The following is a 15,872-nucleotide window of genomic DNA, read 5'->3' on the forward strand; positions in this document are numbered from 1 at the left end:
GACGAAAATCGAATGCAGTGTGAATCCAACATTATGTATTTCTTACAGTCCATCAAACGCTTCAAAGCATTGGCTGCGTTCAGCAGACTCAACAGTTTTGCAACCGTTTTATGATTGTCTGCTGAGATAGGACCATTCTTCTAGATCTAAAAGTATGATCCAATTAGCGCGAAGGAAACTTCCAACAGTTGCAAAACAAACGTTCTGCTGAACGCAGCTATGTTATTCCTATCACTATTGCTATTCCCTCGCATTGTGTCTTGGGCTTAAGTGAGCGCTCGCTGCTAATTTAACACGACCACTCACTGGGTGCATTCAGTACTATAGCTACGTTTACACCGTGCATTGGCTATGTTTACACCGTGCATTTAGGCCGCGGCCTATACAATAGACATCCTTGTTTATCCTGTATATTAAACAAAGACACCTATCTATAGGTCGCGGACTAAGCGCACGGTGTAAACGTAGCCAATCAGATGCAAGACCGGTTGTAGTACTGAACGCACCCATTGATGTATTCTTCTGGATCTAAAATTCTGATTGGATGATTTTTAAAAATACACCAATATAGCGATGTCAGTTTGATGGTCCGCTGAATGCGCCCAATAGTGGCACGTAAAAAATCGACCAGATCTCCATCTGTCGGCTATACGTAAAAAGACTTTTTCCCTAACCCAATATATCCGACAGCGCCATCGTCAGTATCAGGCCACCAGTCGGTGCTACAAAAATATTTTGACAGCTGATTCTGTTGCACGTGTTTCACTCGAAATTCTCGTTAATAATTGTTAATAATGGTTTATTATTTCATTAGCGAAGGTAACTTTTGCATTTCTAAGACCTTTATTTTTTTTAGGAGGTTAATAACATAGGTTCTCTTAAATTATTGATAATAATATTTTGTTTTCATTAAGAAACTTGACTAATTGTTATAATCTTGAATTGCAGTTGTGCAACCACCCATCACTTTGTTTATGGGAATAGATAAATTCGAGAGTAAGTGGAAAACTCATTTATAATTATTCATCGTAATTAATAAAAACTTGTAAAAACACATAATCTAAAATGTGATTCATTTGATTCTGTTTGTATAGATGAAGATCTTATTAAATGGGGTTGGCCTGAGGATGTGTGGTTTCACGTCGACAAATATTCGTCTGCTCATGTGTATCTTCGACTTCGACATGTGAGCTTAATTATTAATTAGTAATTTCCTGCTTTTGATATTAAAGAATGATAAAATAATTCTTTTTGAAATTGCAGGGTCAGACAATAGACGATATTCCTAGTACTGTATTAGAAGATGCCGCACAATTAGTAAAAGCAAATAGTATCGAAGGGAATAAAATGAATGATGTCAATGTTGTGTACACAATGTGGTCGAATTTGAAAAAGACGCAAGGTATGGAAGTTGGACAGGTTGGCTTTCATAAAGATAAAGACGTTCGTAAAATTCATGTTGCTAAGCGAGTAAATACTACTGTGAATCGTCTTAACAAGACGAAACGTTCAGAGCAAGTAAACTTTAGAAATGAGAGAGAACAAAGAGATAAGAACGAACGGGAAGACAAGAAGAAGCTTTTGAGAGAACAGAAAGAGAAAGAAAAGGCAGAAGAAAAGCGACGTCAGGAAGAAGCAGAGATGAGGTGAATCATAATTTTATAACAATGTTTATTTAATAGAAAAGTATATACTAGATATATAAATAATATATAAATAATATAAAAATTATTAATACAAAATTATTACTTTTCAGGAGTTACAATTCCCTGTTTAATACATCTAACATGACTTCAAACACAGAAACTAGTGGATATGACTCAGACGATTTTATGTGATGAAGTTAATATTTATATTTGCAGTCCGTGCCTCACTCTATCATTTCCAATAAAAGGAGAAAATTCCAGAATAAGAAGTGTAAAATATCTTTCAAGTATGATTATTTATTTGATTTATAATATTTTACAAATATTGTACTTGCAAAATTATAGAAATATGCAATTGTAAAATTAGTGTACACTATGTTTGTCTGTATAATAGAAGATTGTTTTGTCATTCAAAAATTTCTAGAACATACTATGTAATCATAATCGTCATGTTGTGCTGTTGACAAATAAGATTATTAATAGTTTTTGCATACTTATATATAATAACTCGCAAGTACTTAGGTATATTGCTATAATTTCAACATAATGAAAAAAAATAAGTTATAAAAATAAGATACGGGAATAAGTTATAAAAACCTTCGTGTAGACAGAAATTAAAAAAAAATGTATTGTCTAGAGAAGGATGTAACGGTACAAATCAATGGTATCCTATTTTATAATAGGGTAACATTGACAGCCCGTAAAGCATTAATTATCCATGTTGGATAGTCTTTATTCGGATAAACTATCAACATATAGTCCTGTATGAATCTAGGGAATCTTTGTTCTTTAATACTGTCTCTGATATCTCGCATGAGCTTCATTTGGAATGCAATATTGTGAACGGTTAATAGATGACACGATACTGTCTCCACAGTGGCGATTTGATGTAGATAAGCGCGAGAATAAGTCTTGCAAGTACTACACTCGCACGACTCGTCTATTGGTCTCGAGTCTTTTTTATTTTGTATCTGCTTCAAATTAAGCTGTCCCGTTTTTATCAATGCGCAACCAAATCTCTGAAAGTTTCAATTTAATGTTTTGAAATTTCCATTTTCTACGTATTTAAGTATGTATTTTACGAAATACTTACAGCGGTTCTTGTCGGAAATACACAATCGTACATATCAACACCTAACGCACTGCATACGATTAAATCTATTGCGAATCCAACACCCATAAGATATCGCGGTTTATTCTTTGGAAGGATATTCGTTGATAAGTGGACCATTTTCCAAAAATCATCTTTGCTCTCACCGCCACTAAAATTATTATAAGAATTACTATTATTGTATTATGTAAGATTTAAATATTTTTGTATTATAAACAAAAGTCTTTATTTATCAGTTATATGTATCAGCAAATAATCCAGTATCTACCTCAAACCTCCTATAGCGTATCCATTCACTTCCCGCTTAATTAATTGACGTGCGCATTCGGATCGTAGTTCGGGATTGAGACCACCTTGTACAATTGGAAATATACTTTGCTCATCTGGTCTTTCATGCGCTAACAAACAACGATCCAGCCAACGTATCGTTCTGAAATGGTTTGTGTTAAATAACATTTTTAAGCCAGGCTATTTAGATAATATATTATTTAGAAAATGTGTTTACAAAAATAATTGTACCTATGCATTGCTTCTTCTACTCTTGGTCCAGTTAAAGTACTTTTAACAACATCATCGAGCTGCATGATTATGTCAGCTCCAATTGTATTTTGAATTTGAATAGAATGTTCGGGTGTCAACATACATTCAGATTCTATATGAAACGTTATTGTAAACATTATTATAGGCCGATTAAATTATATATAAGTTATGTTTGAATGTATTTAAAAATATATCTCTCTGGCTATATATATCATAGTACCATTGTACGGTGATTTAAATTTTACACCTTCTTCTGTTATTTCAGCTAGATGTAATAATGAAACCATTTGGAAACCACCTGAGTCCGTTAATAAAGCCCTTTTCCAATTCATAAACCTGTGCAAACCTCCAGCTTTACGTAGAATATCTGCACCCTGCCAATATAAAGTATATATATATTTTAATACAATCAAAATTACATAAAAAAAATTTACTAATAAATTTAAAACTCAATGATACTGTTTTATCTAAATTAATCGAATTTTTTTTTCTAACGAAAATGTATAATTTCTTACAGGTCTGTTTCCAAGATGATAGGTATTGCCAAGAATTATTTGGCAATCCAGTTGCTCCAGTTGTTGGGGCAACAATCCTTTCAATGTTCCCTGAAAATGATATAATAACAAATTTAATGTTGTAACTTTAAAGTCATGTCCATGATGCTAAAAATCACTCCAAGATTCAGAAAAAGAAAAAATTAAACAATTGCATTAGACAAATTCAATTGTTGAAATATGATTTGCTAATTCTTGCTCCGTCCAAGACTTTAGAATGATTTCTAGCATTGTGAACAGAAGGCTTTACACAAATTGAGTCATATATTTCAAAAATTAAAATTTTTAAGTTAAATGTATATTTTAGTTCAAAAGAAAATATTGAAGCACACATATTAATCATAATAAAGCATTGATAGAAAAAAAAGTAGAAGCTTGTTTACAAATTAAGCTACGAATACACACACACAAGTGAGATTTTATCAATACAATTTACTACAATTGCAAGAATCGTAGACTTTAAACAAAATTTAGTTTCAGATGTTATCAAAATATTTAGTACTGAAAATTAAGGAGTTATCAGAATTATCATCCTTTCGTGTAGATTTTGAATATAAAAACCTAATGTTCTGATGTGTCACATGGTCGCTTCGTGTGCAGCTTAAACAAGAAGGGAAGAAGTTTTATAAACCTGAGTTCCCACCGGCATGAATACCGGTGTATCCACATAATGATGAACAAGTGTCATCCTGCCAGTTCTGGCTTTTGTGGTTTCACATTCGGCAAGCACTTCGAAGATTAACGGAGTCTTTCGATTTGCCATTTCTACTGATGATCTACCAAAACCTACGTTTATCGTCGTGGAATACGACTTGTAAAAAAATCTGCTGGACATAGAGAGAAAAAAACCTATAAATGCTGCATGTTCAAAATGAGAGGTTATGTTACGATATCATTCTCTCCACGTGTCTTTGTCCCGGCTTGAAATAGTTGAAATGTGTGTTCTGTGGATGTGGACTTATGAGACACCCCGTATATTAATGTGCGTGTAAATAGACTTGCTAACCGCGTCGCATGTTCGAATTGAACGAGACATACCCGACAATCGCAATTACCCGCGATACGATCTGCAGATGTTTGCGCTATGACGGCCCGGCGCGGTGTTAATGCACGAAACATCATCTCCAGGAGAGATTTGCTTCGCGATAGTGTTCGACGGTAACGGTTAGCTGGCAAACATGACAACTGAGGTGTCCTGGAAGCGGCGTCTTCTACGAAAGAAGATTAAGTACATGCTGGTGTGCGTCTTCGTGGTCGCCGTGATATTCGTGATCCATCAGCTGTTCTACTTCAAAGAGCTGAACCAAGATACCGTAGGCAAGCTGATTGCCGGCTCGGTGAAGGACACTCACCATGTGGTCATCGGCAAGCGGGTTGACAAGTGGAATCAACCATATCATTCGAAACTCATTCGCGACAAGAATGGTCGAACGGTGTCGTTACGTGGCACACGAGACCAGGATATAGCCAAGTACCTCCCCAACATCAACGGGAAATTTGTATGTTTTGTTTCAAAGAGAGAGATTGATTTTGTAAAGATCAATGATGATTATTGTGACTGTCCAATGGACGGTAGTGATGAACCAGGTACTAATGCCTGCAACAATGGTTTCTTTAATTGCGAGAAGAGTTCAAGAAAATCAGCAGGTATTGTAGTCAAATCTCTTTGCAATATATAAAATTTGCAATGTTCGAAGCTACACAACAGAAGTAATTTATGAAATTTGTATAAATTTGCAGTAAGAATACCATCGTATAAAGTCAATGATGGACATTGTGATTGTTGTGATGGTTCTGATGAATGGGCTGAAGCTGCAGTGTTGTATAAACTCAGTAGTAAGTTCAATTTATTTATATGAATATTATAATTTAGGTGAATGTATATGAAATAATTATATCTATTGTATTTGCTAATTTAAACTTGTGTTACTTATTATTTGTATTTATTACAGAATTAAAAGTAACTTTTTATGGACCTAAATGTCCAAACAAATGTTAGTGAAGAAAATGAGGTATAATTCAGATTGGAAAGAAAGTACTTCTGAATTTATGCATCGTAATAAGAACGACAACAACCAAATATACATGATAGATAAATGCTTAGAATATTTTAGATTTTCATGAAAGTATATTTATTTAATCATACATAAAACAAGATTTATATAGTGAAAATGGTCGCTCAATATTGTAAAAAAATGATATATGAGATTCTTCAAGTTAAGAAATTATTCTTAAACTTAATGAGTTAAAAAATTATCATTAAATCATTATTTTTTTACTTTTAATATGTTAATTACTTTTAATATAACTAACATAAGAAGAGAATATAATTTCTTATTTTTCTTTTATTTAAATGAAATTGAAAGGAACAATTTACTAATATATTTAAAAATGGTTATGGAAAGAAAGAAGCATTAGATTTAAGAAGGTATATTTGAGTTAGTAAATAAATGATACAAGTTTTTTTCCAAACTCATAGAGCATTACATTTATTTATAAAGAATAGGTATCTCAACGATTAACGTAATAAGAACTGTAACTATGTACGCAAAGATAGTCTTTCTTTACACAGATATTCCTCTGTTGTAATATTATGTACTCAGTACTATTCAGAGTTTACATATTATTTTATTATAAATATATTTTATCGTAAAATACAAAAAAATTATATATATTTTTTTGTATTTTCTGTTTCCTACTTATGAAAATAGATATTATTACTAGGGATGCACTGGATCGTAAAATTACCGGATACCGAATATCCAGGAAGGCAATTTTTCGAGTTGGATATCTAATATTTTCTAGAAATCCGACTGAATTCCGGGACAATGTCTTCTAAAAAAAAGCTCAGTAAAAAGAGAAAAAAGGGAGCAAAAGGAACTGTATCCTTAGAGATGATAACTACAGAGAAAAAAATGGTTATTTTGCAATAATGTAGAAGATATTATAGCATTACGAGTATGCATATACTTTATTTATGTAATAAAAAACATTTATATAATAAAAAAATCATCAATTTAATGATATAAAATTTCTACCGGATATATTATATAGTAAAAAAGTACCGGATACCGGATACTTTTCAGATATCTGGTGCATCCCTAATTATTACTAATAATTAAAAAAGAAAATACGTAATTAGATTTGTATAAAAAGAAAGAACAATAACAGCTTTATCATATTGTCTCAGATTGTTAAATAAAATAAATACATTTATAGTTTTTATTAGTTTTAATTAGTGATTGTTCAAAGATATTATACATATCACATAAGCAACAAAACAGTATAATAAAAAATTGTACAACGTAATATTGTATGTAAATATACAGTTTATAATATTTAACAGATTTCTATTATTTATAGGACTAGAGATTAAGAGTATATTATTAAAATATAAATAATATTCAATATGTACATTGCGAAAATAGATTCTGTTAAACTTTTTATAAATTATGAAATAGTTCGCAATACAGAAATATCAATTATAATATTGTCGACAAGATCATATTTTTTACATGACTTTATACTTCATTTTGATCCTGATGATGTAAAGAAATTGCGATCTATTTTATGATTCATAGACAAATGCTTGATTATTTAGAGAACAATACGAAAATTTAGAGAAGAATACGATAGTTTTACTGCATGTTACTTCTGATATCTGTAAGAACATTGAAATGCGATGAGAGGCTTCGCGCTTTATCACCAAAATGTAAAGTTTGTTGTACAGATACTCCCATCCTTTGTAAGGTATCATTGAAGCTCTTTTCTTCCATTTGAATCCATGGTCGGTGTTTATCTTGCATTTGATACGGCGTGACATGTATGTGAGTATTTATTCCTGAAGAAGATATATTTAATCACATTATATAAAAATAATATATTGAAAAATCTCACTACTTCGAAATAGTTCCAAATTATCTCACTTAATTTGGCAAAGGAACGAAGTATATCTTCATTTGTAATCCATGTATTTTTGGGACCATTGTGTCCACCATCTAACCACCACATATCTTTGATAAGTTTGATAAAATTATTTATATTGGGATCGTTATTTGAATCATTATTGTAATGATGAAATTCATAAAGAAACTGATTCAAAACTGCACATCCCTTACTGAAGCCCATTAGACTTAAGTTTGTAGCTTCGATATTATAGATACCAGTATCCTTAAAAATATTAAAATATTATGTATTCAATAGATCAATGTTATATTCGATGCATGTAATGTATTATATCTTTTGAGAATATTGTCAAGGTACAAGTTATAACTACAGTTATACATACATTAAAGTTGGAGGAAGTTATATGATTTATAAAATTTTTTATGAATTGTGATTCGTTTATATCTGATACATACTTCTCCAATTTTTAATGTTTTAACATGTTCTAAGCAACAAGTAAGAAGATCTTTTAAATGCCTTAAAGCATTGTACATTGGACAAAATGTAGGTGTGCCATATGTATCTCCTGATATGAAATTATCGAAACAACTGAATACTGCGTGTTTAGTTATTGTCATCCTGAAACAAGTACCAAGTTCTTACATACTAAGTAATTCGATCTAAATATAGCAGTCAAGAGAATTACTTTGAATTCTTTTAACCTTTACTATATATAATTTTTATGTAGTACCTATAAGAAGTTATATGTCTCAGAATAGAAATATTGTAATACTTTTGTGCATAGTATTATGATAATAATATCTTACCTTGATGGACGAATAACAAATACATGGCTTCCAGGAAACTGTTCAGATAGTATAGTTGCTGTGTTCTCTAAGCTCCATTTTGTATATTTCTTGCTATCCGAATGCTTTTCCATGTTTTTTTGAATATCCTGTAATAATTTTTAATAATTTTGTTAATATAAATATATCATATTATAAAATCAATATGAATATAATGCCAACAAAAATCGCTAAAGTATATAAAAGATATATACAGTTAATAGTTCTAAAATATAATATCTTGTATATTCTATATAATTATCTTTAGTGCAATACAACAAATATTTTACATTACATTTGAAAGAATAGGAATTATTACATAATTTTTTAAAAACGAAAACTCACAAGTGTTTTCGAACGTACATACTTGGAGGTCGCCGCCAAAAAATATAAGAAGATCGTGCGTTGACTGCAGTTTCGACCGTGTATAAACTACATCGTTGCATCGACCTGGAATGCCCGGTATGTTTTTCCATATCCAAATTTTCGAGCCCATCGGTCTCTATCTGCAAGAGGAAATCAGAAAGGAGTCGGCGTTTTCGCAAAAATGGAGCATTGCTTAACAATCTGATAATTGGAGCAAATTACTAATAAAAATGGCATTGTAAATCGATTGCGTGAACAATTGTGCAAAATTGTATACAAACTTACATACGAAATTGCGTCGTAACTACGGAGCTACGAGGTCTATTTGGTCTATTTGTTTTGGTTTGCGTTTTCCTGCCCTTTTTGTGTTCAAAGTGACAGATGTGATTAAAGCCCGTATCAGACTACCGACTCTGCAAGCCGACCCGACTGCCAACTCTGGCTGTTGATCAATAATGGACCAATCACATTGAATCAGTCATATTGTGATTGGTCTATTATTGATCGGCAGTCAGAGTTGGCAGTCGGGTCGGCTTGCAGAATCGGTAGTCTGATACGGGCTTTAGGGTACGATTCATTTCATACTGCAATACTTTAAAGCATTTTTTGATTGGTTAAGGGTGCTTCCCCATGACAGTCGGAATTTCGAAAAAACCGGAATCTCGGAAAAGTAATACGACCAATCAGAATCATTCGTTTGTATAATGTGCTAAACGTAAACAATTCTGATTAGTCGTATGACTTTTCCGAAATTCCGACTGTCGTGAGGAAGCATCCTAAGCCATAAAAAATTGACCAATTACAGTCGAATGCGAGACGAATAATTGACTATTGGCGTTTTCGGCCCGATCAGGTTAGTTTGCACCAACCTGGGTTCGATTAATCTTTCCTATTGGTTGATGTTACACGCTCTACCAATAGGAGACCACAAACAACGCCATTGATTCAACTCAGGTTGGTGTTAACCCGGCTGGATCGAAAACGCTATATGATTCGTCCATTTCTTATGGCTTAAGGTTCAAAAACCTATTGTAAATCGGGCTTATAGCAAAAGTCTGTGCTGCGGCCTTAAAAATGAATGTCGAACGTCAACATGAAAAGACACCTTAATCCGACAGATATCTTAGTCCGGATCTACAATAGGTGTTTTAAGCCATAAGCCGTAAGAAATTGACCAATTACAGTCGAATCCGAGGAGAATAATCGACTGTGATTCGTCCATTTCTTACAAAAGTCGATTATTCTCCTCGAATTCAACTGTAATTGGTCAATTTCTTACGACTTAAGGCTTAAAACTCTATTGTAGATCCGGACTAAGGGTGAAATCACACGGTGCGGAAAAAGACTGCGGAATAGAGAATGCGTCATTGAAGCAACCAATCAGCGCTATTCCGAATAGCGCTGAATAGCGTTGATTGGTTGCTTCAATGACGCATTCTCTATTCCGCAGTCTTTTTCCGCACCGTGTGATTTCACCCTAATTGGTCAATTTCTTACGGCTTAATGCGGGGTCTACAATAAAATTCGTAACAATCGTAGAGTCTTAAGTCGTAGAAAATTGACCAATCACAGTCGAATATGAGAAGAATAATCAATTGTGATTGGTCAATTTTCTATGACTTAAGACCCTACAACCGCTACGACTTCTATTGTAGACTCCGCATTAGTCTTAAAACACCTATTGTAGATCCGGACTAATCGGCGTTGATGAAACTGGCCCAAAATCTCGAACTTTGACGCTTGATATCTCGATTCACGAGGCCGACCGCCGCATTTTTTTTGCCAGATTCTTTCATTTTGAATAAAAACACGTCGAATGAGCCCAATTTCATCAACATCGGAGATGAGGCCCGTATTCTAAATAATTATCACACTTTTTTTACACTTTTTACACTTAAAATAAGATAGATATATATTTGGCGCTAAAAAGAGAAAACAAAGATGCTGTATATACATATATATGTATCTCTTCATCTCTTCGGCACGGTGACTTCGTGGAAATGAACGTGACGTCTGCAGAGATATTAGGCGCGATCTCGGTGCAATTTTCGAGACAATCGCGTTTCACGATGATTAATTTGAAAGCGAAATCAGGTATTACGAGACCTCGTAGATTATCGACGCGCAATTACGAAATGCCATCTCTGACTCCGACAGCGGTAAGTAACAAAATAAGTGATACTCCATATAATGAATAGTGTGCGACGTTGTAATGAGGCACGAAATATTTCTATTGGTGCACGAGGCACTTTGCGGGTACATGTTCGAATTTCAAATATTCAAATGAGACAGGAATCACGCGGGAGACAAGTGACGATCGCGTGAAAAACTGAGGATCTGCGAAATTGTGCGAAGTGCGAGGATGAACGTAACGAATGTTAAGTGATGTCAAGTAACTTGAAGTGTTAAATACAGCAAACAGACCTTCTCTTTCCTTTCTGTGTCGTTTTTTTCTGATTCTTGTTGCACGGAAAAGATTTCAAGGCATGAGAAAATCACCTACCGGTGTCATGTTACGTAAACTCATGTCGCAGAATTACCTGTGTTTTAACCTTGACCTTTTTGTTGCTCGACGCTTTTCAGTGATGGGACACGTTACGTCGGATCATACGATGCAGCAGGAGCTGACGTCCGATGGTGACACAACATGGAATCCACTCGACGCATTCCAGGATGGTGCACGTTGCGAATACGCGGTGATTGTGCTGAATCGTCCCATACGCTGGCAGCACAACGTACTACTAAGATTCTGGCAAAAAGGTTGTATACTGACTGAAAATATGCATATCTTGCGCTTCTGTCTTTGTTAGAGCCTCAGCAATCACAAAGATGATCGAAATTGAGTTGTGAAACATAGTCGTAGGTACAATGTTTTGTGTCTGTTCTACAATAAAATCGCAAGTCGTAAGCAGTAAGAAAGTGGCTAATCACAATTGAATATGAAACAAATAATCGACTATGATTGATTAATTTCTTACAGTTTACGGTTTGCGACCTTATTGTAGAACAGGTTTAGGTCAATTTACAACTACGATTTATGTTCCAAGACTCAGTTACAGCTATCTTTGTGTTTAGGCTCTTACTCACTGAATGTTAAGAAAGATAGAATGATGCTTATGTCGAATTGTATCACCAAATGGAAAGCATTCTTTGGGATTGATGAGAAACTGCAAGCAAGCGAATTAATTTACATTGTTGATTTATATATCTCTTTGTACAAGCAGCTCGAATCACTGTTACCGTGGATGGTGGAACACAGAGGTGGCTGAAGTATCTGGAAGAACAGGAAATAAACATATCGAACATCGAGCACAAGCAATATGTACCGGATCTCATCACAGGGGATATGGATAGTTGTCCACCTTATATCGTTGAGAAGTTTGCAAGTATAGGATCCACCATCATCAAAACGCCTGATCAGGATAACACGGATTATACCAAAGCTCTGCTGGAAGTTGCACACTATGTTAAGACACACAACATAAATGTAATCCTTTAGATTCTTATTATTGCTCTTTTTAAACTAATGGTTGTATATAATGAAATATATGAATGATATTTTTTGGCAGTTAGGTGAAATATACGTACTTACAGAAACATCAGGCAGGTTTGATCATATCATTGCCAACATTAATACTTTATACAGAAGTGACGAGCTTGTGGGAAATATACGGGTAGAATTTTTATTTCATAGACAAACTTGCGACTATGTCTCCATATTAGGTATTCTGATATTGTTTTTACAGGTGATACAACTTGCAAGCAATTCTATGACGTGGATATTAAAACCTGGTATGCATAGTATACATATACCAGAAATTTTGGTACAACAGAAATCTTGGTGTGGTCTACTACCGTTTGGTTGTACCGTCAATTGTATATCAACAACTGGTTTGAAATGGAATTTAAGTATGTTTTATATCTCATTTGTTCTATCTTGAAGTAAACCACTTTACCATGTTACTTAAATATTTAATCTGTTACATTTGAATAATTTTTTAAAATTCTAATTCTATTTTTTTATATTTTAGATAAAACAACTATCCAATTCGGTGGTTTGATAAGTACTTCAAATACTTATGAAGATTCCAAAGTGACTGTGAATACAGATACGCCGGTAATTTGGACCATGGGTATAGAATTTTTAGGGAGAATATAAATGAAGTATAATGTTATTCTGCTAATGTGATTATAAGATAATAATGCAGATAAATGATGCAAATTCAGACATGATTTAAGTCAAACATGCTAAATATTAACTAAAATACTTAAAATGTTCTATTTGAATAACAGTAGTAAACTGGAATGATAATTTTTAATTTAAAAAATCAGTTTTAAATAAGAGTGCTTTCTAGGAACGTACAGGCAACATTGTAACACAGTGTATGATACTGATAATCGATACTTTTTTTTTCCCGACATTTTGTCTTTCGATATTGATGTGTATTGACATTTGGACAGGAATATTGAACTTCCGATATAGTCCGTTAAGCCCGTGTTAATATAATATGGATTGAGATTGGATTGAAAGTTGATTAATCAGAGCAAAATTGATTAAACTTTAAATTAGTTTTTCTATTGGTGCGTTCGGGGGAGACGCTATTAGCGCTATTTTTGTCATTCTTTTTTTGTCGTTTATTAGACAAAACAAAGAAAATCATGGACAGAGACTTCCTTATGGAGGATATGAAGTTTTCCTCACCCAGAGCTCCTATGGGTGTTGAATTCCAGAATTCCAGGGTGTTAAAAAAAATGTTAATTTTTGACAAAAAGTATTCGGCTAAAGTATATATGTAGAAATATATTTTGCATATACATAGGTCGTCTGAAAAGTTTTGAGCCTCAACATCAAGATGATATTACTCGTCAAAACAATTTTGGTAAAAAAAAATTGTTTCTATGTTAGGCTCAAAACTTTTCAGACGACCCTCGTACATCAAAAGAGAAAATATATTTGAAATCCCTCCTGTTTAGATTTTAAAATAAATATTTATGCAGAATGATACGAATAGCGCTAATAGCGTCTTCCCGAATGCACCTTATGGCTCCTGCTCAAGGCCATGTTCGAATTCCAGTCTTTTTATTTTACTTTAGCGGTGAAATAAAATAGTGTATGGCCGTAGGTTTGTTTGCGTCGCAAGCTCCAACATGTTCTTACCATAGTTCCTACTCACTCTGGGAGCTTTCCAACAAGCGACACTGTGCGACACAGCGATCACCTTATCCTTGTTTAACATTGGCGAACAATAAGGATGCAACGATTCACCCTGTGTCACTCTGTGTCTCTTGTTGGAAAGCTCCCTTAAACAAAAAACAGAATTGTATTAAAATATATATTATAAAATCTATAAAAAATGCAAATGGCAAAAATAATTGTTATATAATACCACATGTATAAGATAAAAATGCTCTAGAGCGTTAAAAGTTTGACAACCATGAGTCAGACTCTGTGTTCGACTATGCTTTTCGATTGTGTCTAATCGTGCCGTGGCGAGTCGTTGCTGGAAAGCACCATGTCGAACACCGTGTCGACTTGTATGTCGTTTAAAGCCTTGATGGAAAATACCCGCTTCTATATTGTGTCCAATCGTGCTGTAGCGTGTCGTTGTTGGAAAGAATCATTTCCAACACGTGTCACCTAAAAACCTTGATGAAAAGCTCCCTCTATCAAGCGCGTTGGAGTGAGTAAGAGCTATAATAGGAGCATATTGGAACATGTTGGAGTATGCGACGCGAACAAATCTCGTGTTCCATTGCTGGAAAGCACCCTAATTTTCTGTTGATGTTGGTACCATTGTGTATCATCTCTACCTATTAAAATAATATGTGATAATAATGAATTGAATCATTTTTATTTATACACACGAGTCTTGTTTGGAAATAGAGTTACCATTTATAGCATAAAAATTGATTAGTCAATCATAAATTATGTACAGTATCATACGAATGATATTGTATTTATGTTAGCTAGAAATTTATGAATTTTTATTACAACTATTTTACAATATCAAGTATCAGGTGCTTTTTAACAATGGGACACAATCGTATCTGTGTAACACGATATTTTCTAACAACGTACACATATGACACAGTGTAATACTGTCTTACATAAAGTGTTCCAACTATGACACAGAGTTATACTGCTCGACATTAAAAAGCTAGGTACGAGCGTGTGAAATATATCATTATTACCAACTTTTCAGAAAGTTATTTGGTAGCCGTACTTATTTTGCAATAAAACCGTAAAAAATCGCTAATTTTGAAAAAATTACAGCTTAAGTCTAAATGAAAATCATAAATCTCTATTATTGATTTGCTAAATATAATCATAAGAATAAGAATGGAAGACTACAATGCATTCTGGCGTTACACTATAAAACTGAACTGCATTCCAACAAGTATTTTATACAGTAATGTTCTGTGTCCTAGCTGGAAAACAGCCTTGTGCCATTTGTGTCTTTGCTGGAAAGTACCTAGTGTCGACTTATAGTTGAAACGATTAACTTTTTTATTTTTCTGCTAGAATGAAATAGAGAAGGTTTCACATATCTTTTGATACGAATATATCCGAATGTAATCTTGAAATCTCTTATCGGGATATTTCTAGAAAAAAAATAAATGTAAAAATTTGGTATTCATGAAATGATATAAAACGACGACACACTCGAACACAATACTTTAGCTGTGATTGTGTTGATTTGTGTCACAGTTGGAAAACACAATCGTGCACTGTGTTACATAGTATCGTGTAAGTTGCTGGAAAGTACATGTTATCGGGCATTAATTTTTAAATATAGGTTTAATATTTTTGGTTGCAATTGTTGCGAGATGTAACGAAATAATCTTGTACTGTTACGTTTGCATTTCAATTTGGATAATATTAGTTAAAAAAAGAGTACAAAATATAGTTTATTATGCTAAGTTC

General features: G+C 33.4%; 5 protein-coding genes across 8 annotated transcripts; 3 read left to right on the top strand and 2 right to left on the bottom strand.

Annotated features, from left to right (window-relative positions):
* The first annotated feature begins 718 nt into the window (after positions 1-718).
* LOC108724601 (coiled-coil domain-containing protein 25) lies at positions 719-1,910 on the top strand. Its single transcript, XM_018451045.1, has 5 exons — positions 719-819; positions 949-996; positions 1,095-1,186; positions 1,264-1,646; positions 1,757-1,910. The coding sequence occupies exons 1-5, from the start codon at positions 795-797 to the stop codon at positions 1,836-1,838; spliced, it is 630 nt and encodes a 209-aa protein (XP_018306547.1). The 5' UTR covers positions 719-794; the 3' UTR covers positions 1,839-1,910.
* Positions 1,911-2,295: 385 nt separating this feature from the next.
* Positions 2,296-4,686, bottom strand: Tgt (tRNA-guanine transglycosylase). The gene is made up of 7 exons (XM_018451038.1): positions 4,483-4,686; positions 3,813-3,902; positions 3,518-3,671; positions 3,277-3,409; positions 3,026-3,187; positions 2,740-2,908; positions 2,296-2,665 (listed from the first exon to the last, which is right to left on the bottom strand). The coding sequence occupies exons 1-7, from the start codon at positions 4,684-4,686 to the stop codon at positions 2,321-2,323; spliced, it is 1,257 nt and encodes a 418-aa protein (XP_018306540.1). The 3' UTR covers positions 2,296-2,320.
* Positions 4,687-5,008: 322 nt separating this feature from the next.
* On the top strand, positions 5,009-5,987 carry LOC108724602 (glucosidase 2 subunit beta). Its single transcript, XM_018451046.1, has 3 exons — positions 5,009-5,498; positions 5,592-5,687; positions 5,804-5,987. Exons 1-3 carry the CDS (start codon positions 5,030-5,032, stop codon positions 5,848-5,850), a joined length of 612 nt encoding a protein of 203 aa, XP_018306548.1. The 5' UTR covers positions 5,009-5,029; the 3' UTR covers positions 5,851-5,987.
* Positions 5,988-7,373: 1,386 nt separating this feature from the next.
* Positions 7,374-9,335, bottom strand: LOC108724600 (UPF0565 protein C2orf69 homolog). Of its 4 annotated transcripts, none has more exons than XM_018451043.1 (6): positions 9,237-9,335; positions 8,949-9,087; positions 8,564-8,691; positions 8,213-8,375; positions 7,778-8,021; positions 7,375-7,692 (listed from the first exon to the last, which is right to left on the bottom strand). In XM_018451043.1, exons 2-6 carry the CDS (start codon positions 9,075-9,077, stop codon positions 7,490-7,492), a joined length of 867 nt encoding a protein of 288 aa, XP_018306545.1. In that variant the 5' UTR covers positions 9,078-9,087; positions 9,237-9,335; the 3' UTR covers positions 7,375-7,489. The 4 variants fall into 4 exon arrangements, with proteins under 4 accessions (XP_018306546.1, XP_018306545.1, XP_018306543.1 ...); XM_018451041.1 differs by having other exon boundaries at positions 9,233-9,335; XM_018451042.1 differs by having other exon boundaries at positions 9,229-9,335.
* Positions 9,336-11,444: 2,109 nt separating this feature from the next.
* On the top strand, positions 11,445-13,269 carry LOC108724599 (thiamin pyrophosphokinase 1). Its single transcript, XM_018451040.1, has 5 exons — positions 11,445-11,707; positions 12,172-12,434; positions 12,517-12,621; positions 12,694-12,856; positions 12,979-13,269. The coding sequence occupies exons 1-5, from the start codon at positions 11,458-11,460 to the stop codon at positions 13,104-13,106; spliced, it is 909 nt and encodes a 302-aa protein (XP_018306542.1). The 5' UTR covers positions 11,445-11,457; the 3' UTR covers positions 13,107-13,269.
* Positions 13,270-15,872: the final 2,603 nt, after the last annotated feature.

Source organism: Mycetomoellerius zeteki, unplaced genomic scaffold (assembly GCF_001594055.1).
Source record: "Mycetomoellerius zeteki isolate Tzet28-1 unplaced genomic scaffold, Tzet1.0 scaffold31, whole genome shotgun sequence".
NCBI classification, from domain to species: domain Eukaryota; kingdom Metazoa; phylum Arthropoda; class Insecta; order Hymenoptera; family Formicidae; genus Mycetomoellerius; species Mycetomoellerius zeteki.

Excerpts from the sequence above, each read along its gene's own strand:
- LOC108724601 (XM_018451045.1), top strand. The coding sequence starts at position 795 with ATGGTTTATTATTTCATTAGCGAAG. Across the intron at positions 820-948 it reads TTATTATTTCATTAGCGAAG|TTGTGCAACCACCCATCACT; the intron begins GTAACTTTTGCA and ends CTTGAATTGCAG. Across the intron at positions 1,647-1,756 it reads CAGGAAGAAGCAGAGATGAG|GAGTTACAATTCCCTGTTTA; the intron begins GTGAATCATAAT and ends ATTACTTTTCAG.
- Tgt (XM_018451038.1), bottom strand. The coding sequence starts at position 4,686 with ATGTCCAGCAGATTTTTTTACAAGTCGTATTCCACGACGATAAACGTA. Across the intron at positions 3,672-3,812 it reads ATCATCTTGGAAACAGACCT|GGTGCAGATATTCTACGTAA; the intron begins GTAAGAAATTAT and ends TTATATTGGCAG. Across the intron at positions 2,909-3,025 it reads TACGCTATAGGAGGTTTGAG|TGGCGGTGAGAGCAAAGATG; the intron begins GTAGATACTGGA and ends TAATAATTTTAG.
- LOC108724602 (XM_018451046.1), top strand. The coding sequence starts at position 5,030 with ATGACAACTGAGGTGTCCTGGAAGCGGCGTCTTCTACGAAAGAAGATT. Across the intron at positions 5,499-5,591 it reads GAGTTCAAGAAAATCAGCAG|TAAGAATACCATCGTATAAA; the intron begins GTATTGTAGTCA and ends ATAAATTTGCAG. Across the intron at positions 5,688-5,803 it reads AGTGTTGTATAAACTCAGTA|AATTAAAAGTAACTTTTTAT; the intron begins GTAAGTTCAATT and ends TATTTATTACAG.
- LOC108724600 (XM_018451043.1), bottom strand. The coding sequence starts at position 9,077 with ATGGGCTCGAAAATTTGGATATGGAAAAACATACCGGGCATTCCAGGT. Across the intron at positions 8,376-8,563 it reads TTTGTTATTCGTCCATCAAG|GATGACAATAACTAAACACG; the intron begins GTAAGATATTAT and ends TACTTGTTTCAG. Across the intron at positions 7,693-7,777 it reads TCGTTCCTTTGCCAAATTAA|GAATAAATACTCACATACAT; the intron begins GTGAGATAATTT and ends TATCTTCTTCAG.
- LOC108724599 (XM_018451040.1), top strand. The coding sequence starts at position 11,458 with ATGTTACGTAAACTCATGTCGCAGAATTACCTGTGTTTTAACCTTGAC. Across the intron at positions 11,708-12,171 it reads ACTAAGATTCTGGCAAAAAG|CTCGAATCACTGTTACCGTG; the intron begins GTTGTATACTGA and ends TTGTACAAGCAG. Across the intron at positions 12,435-12,516 it reads TTAAGACACACAACATAAAT|TTAGGTGAAATATACGTACT; the intron begins GTAATCCTTTAG and ends ATTTTTTGGCAG.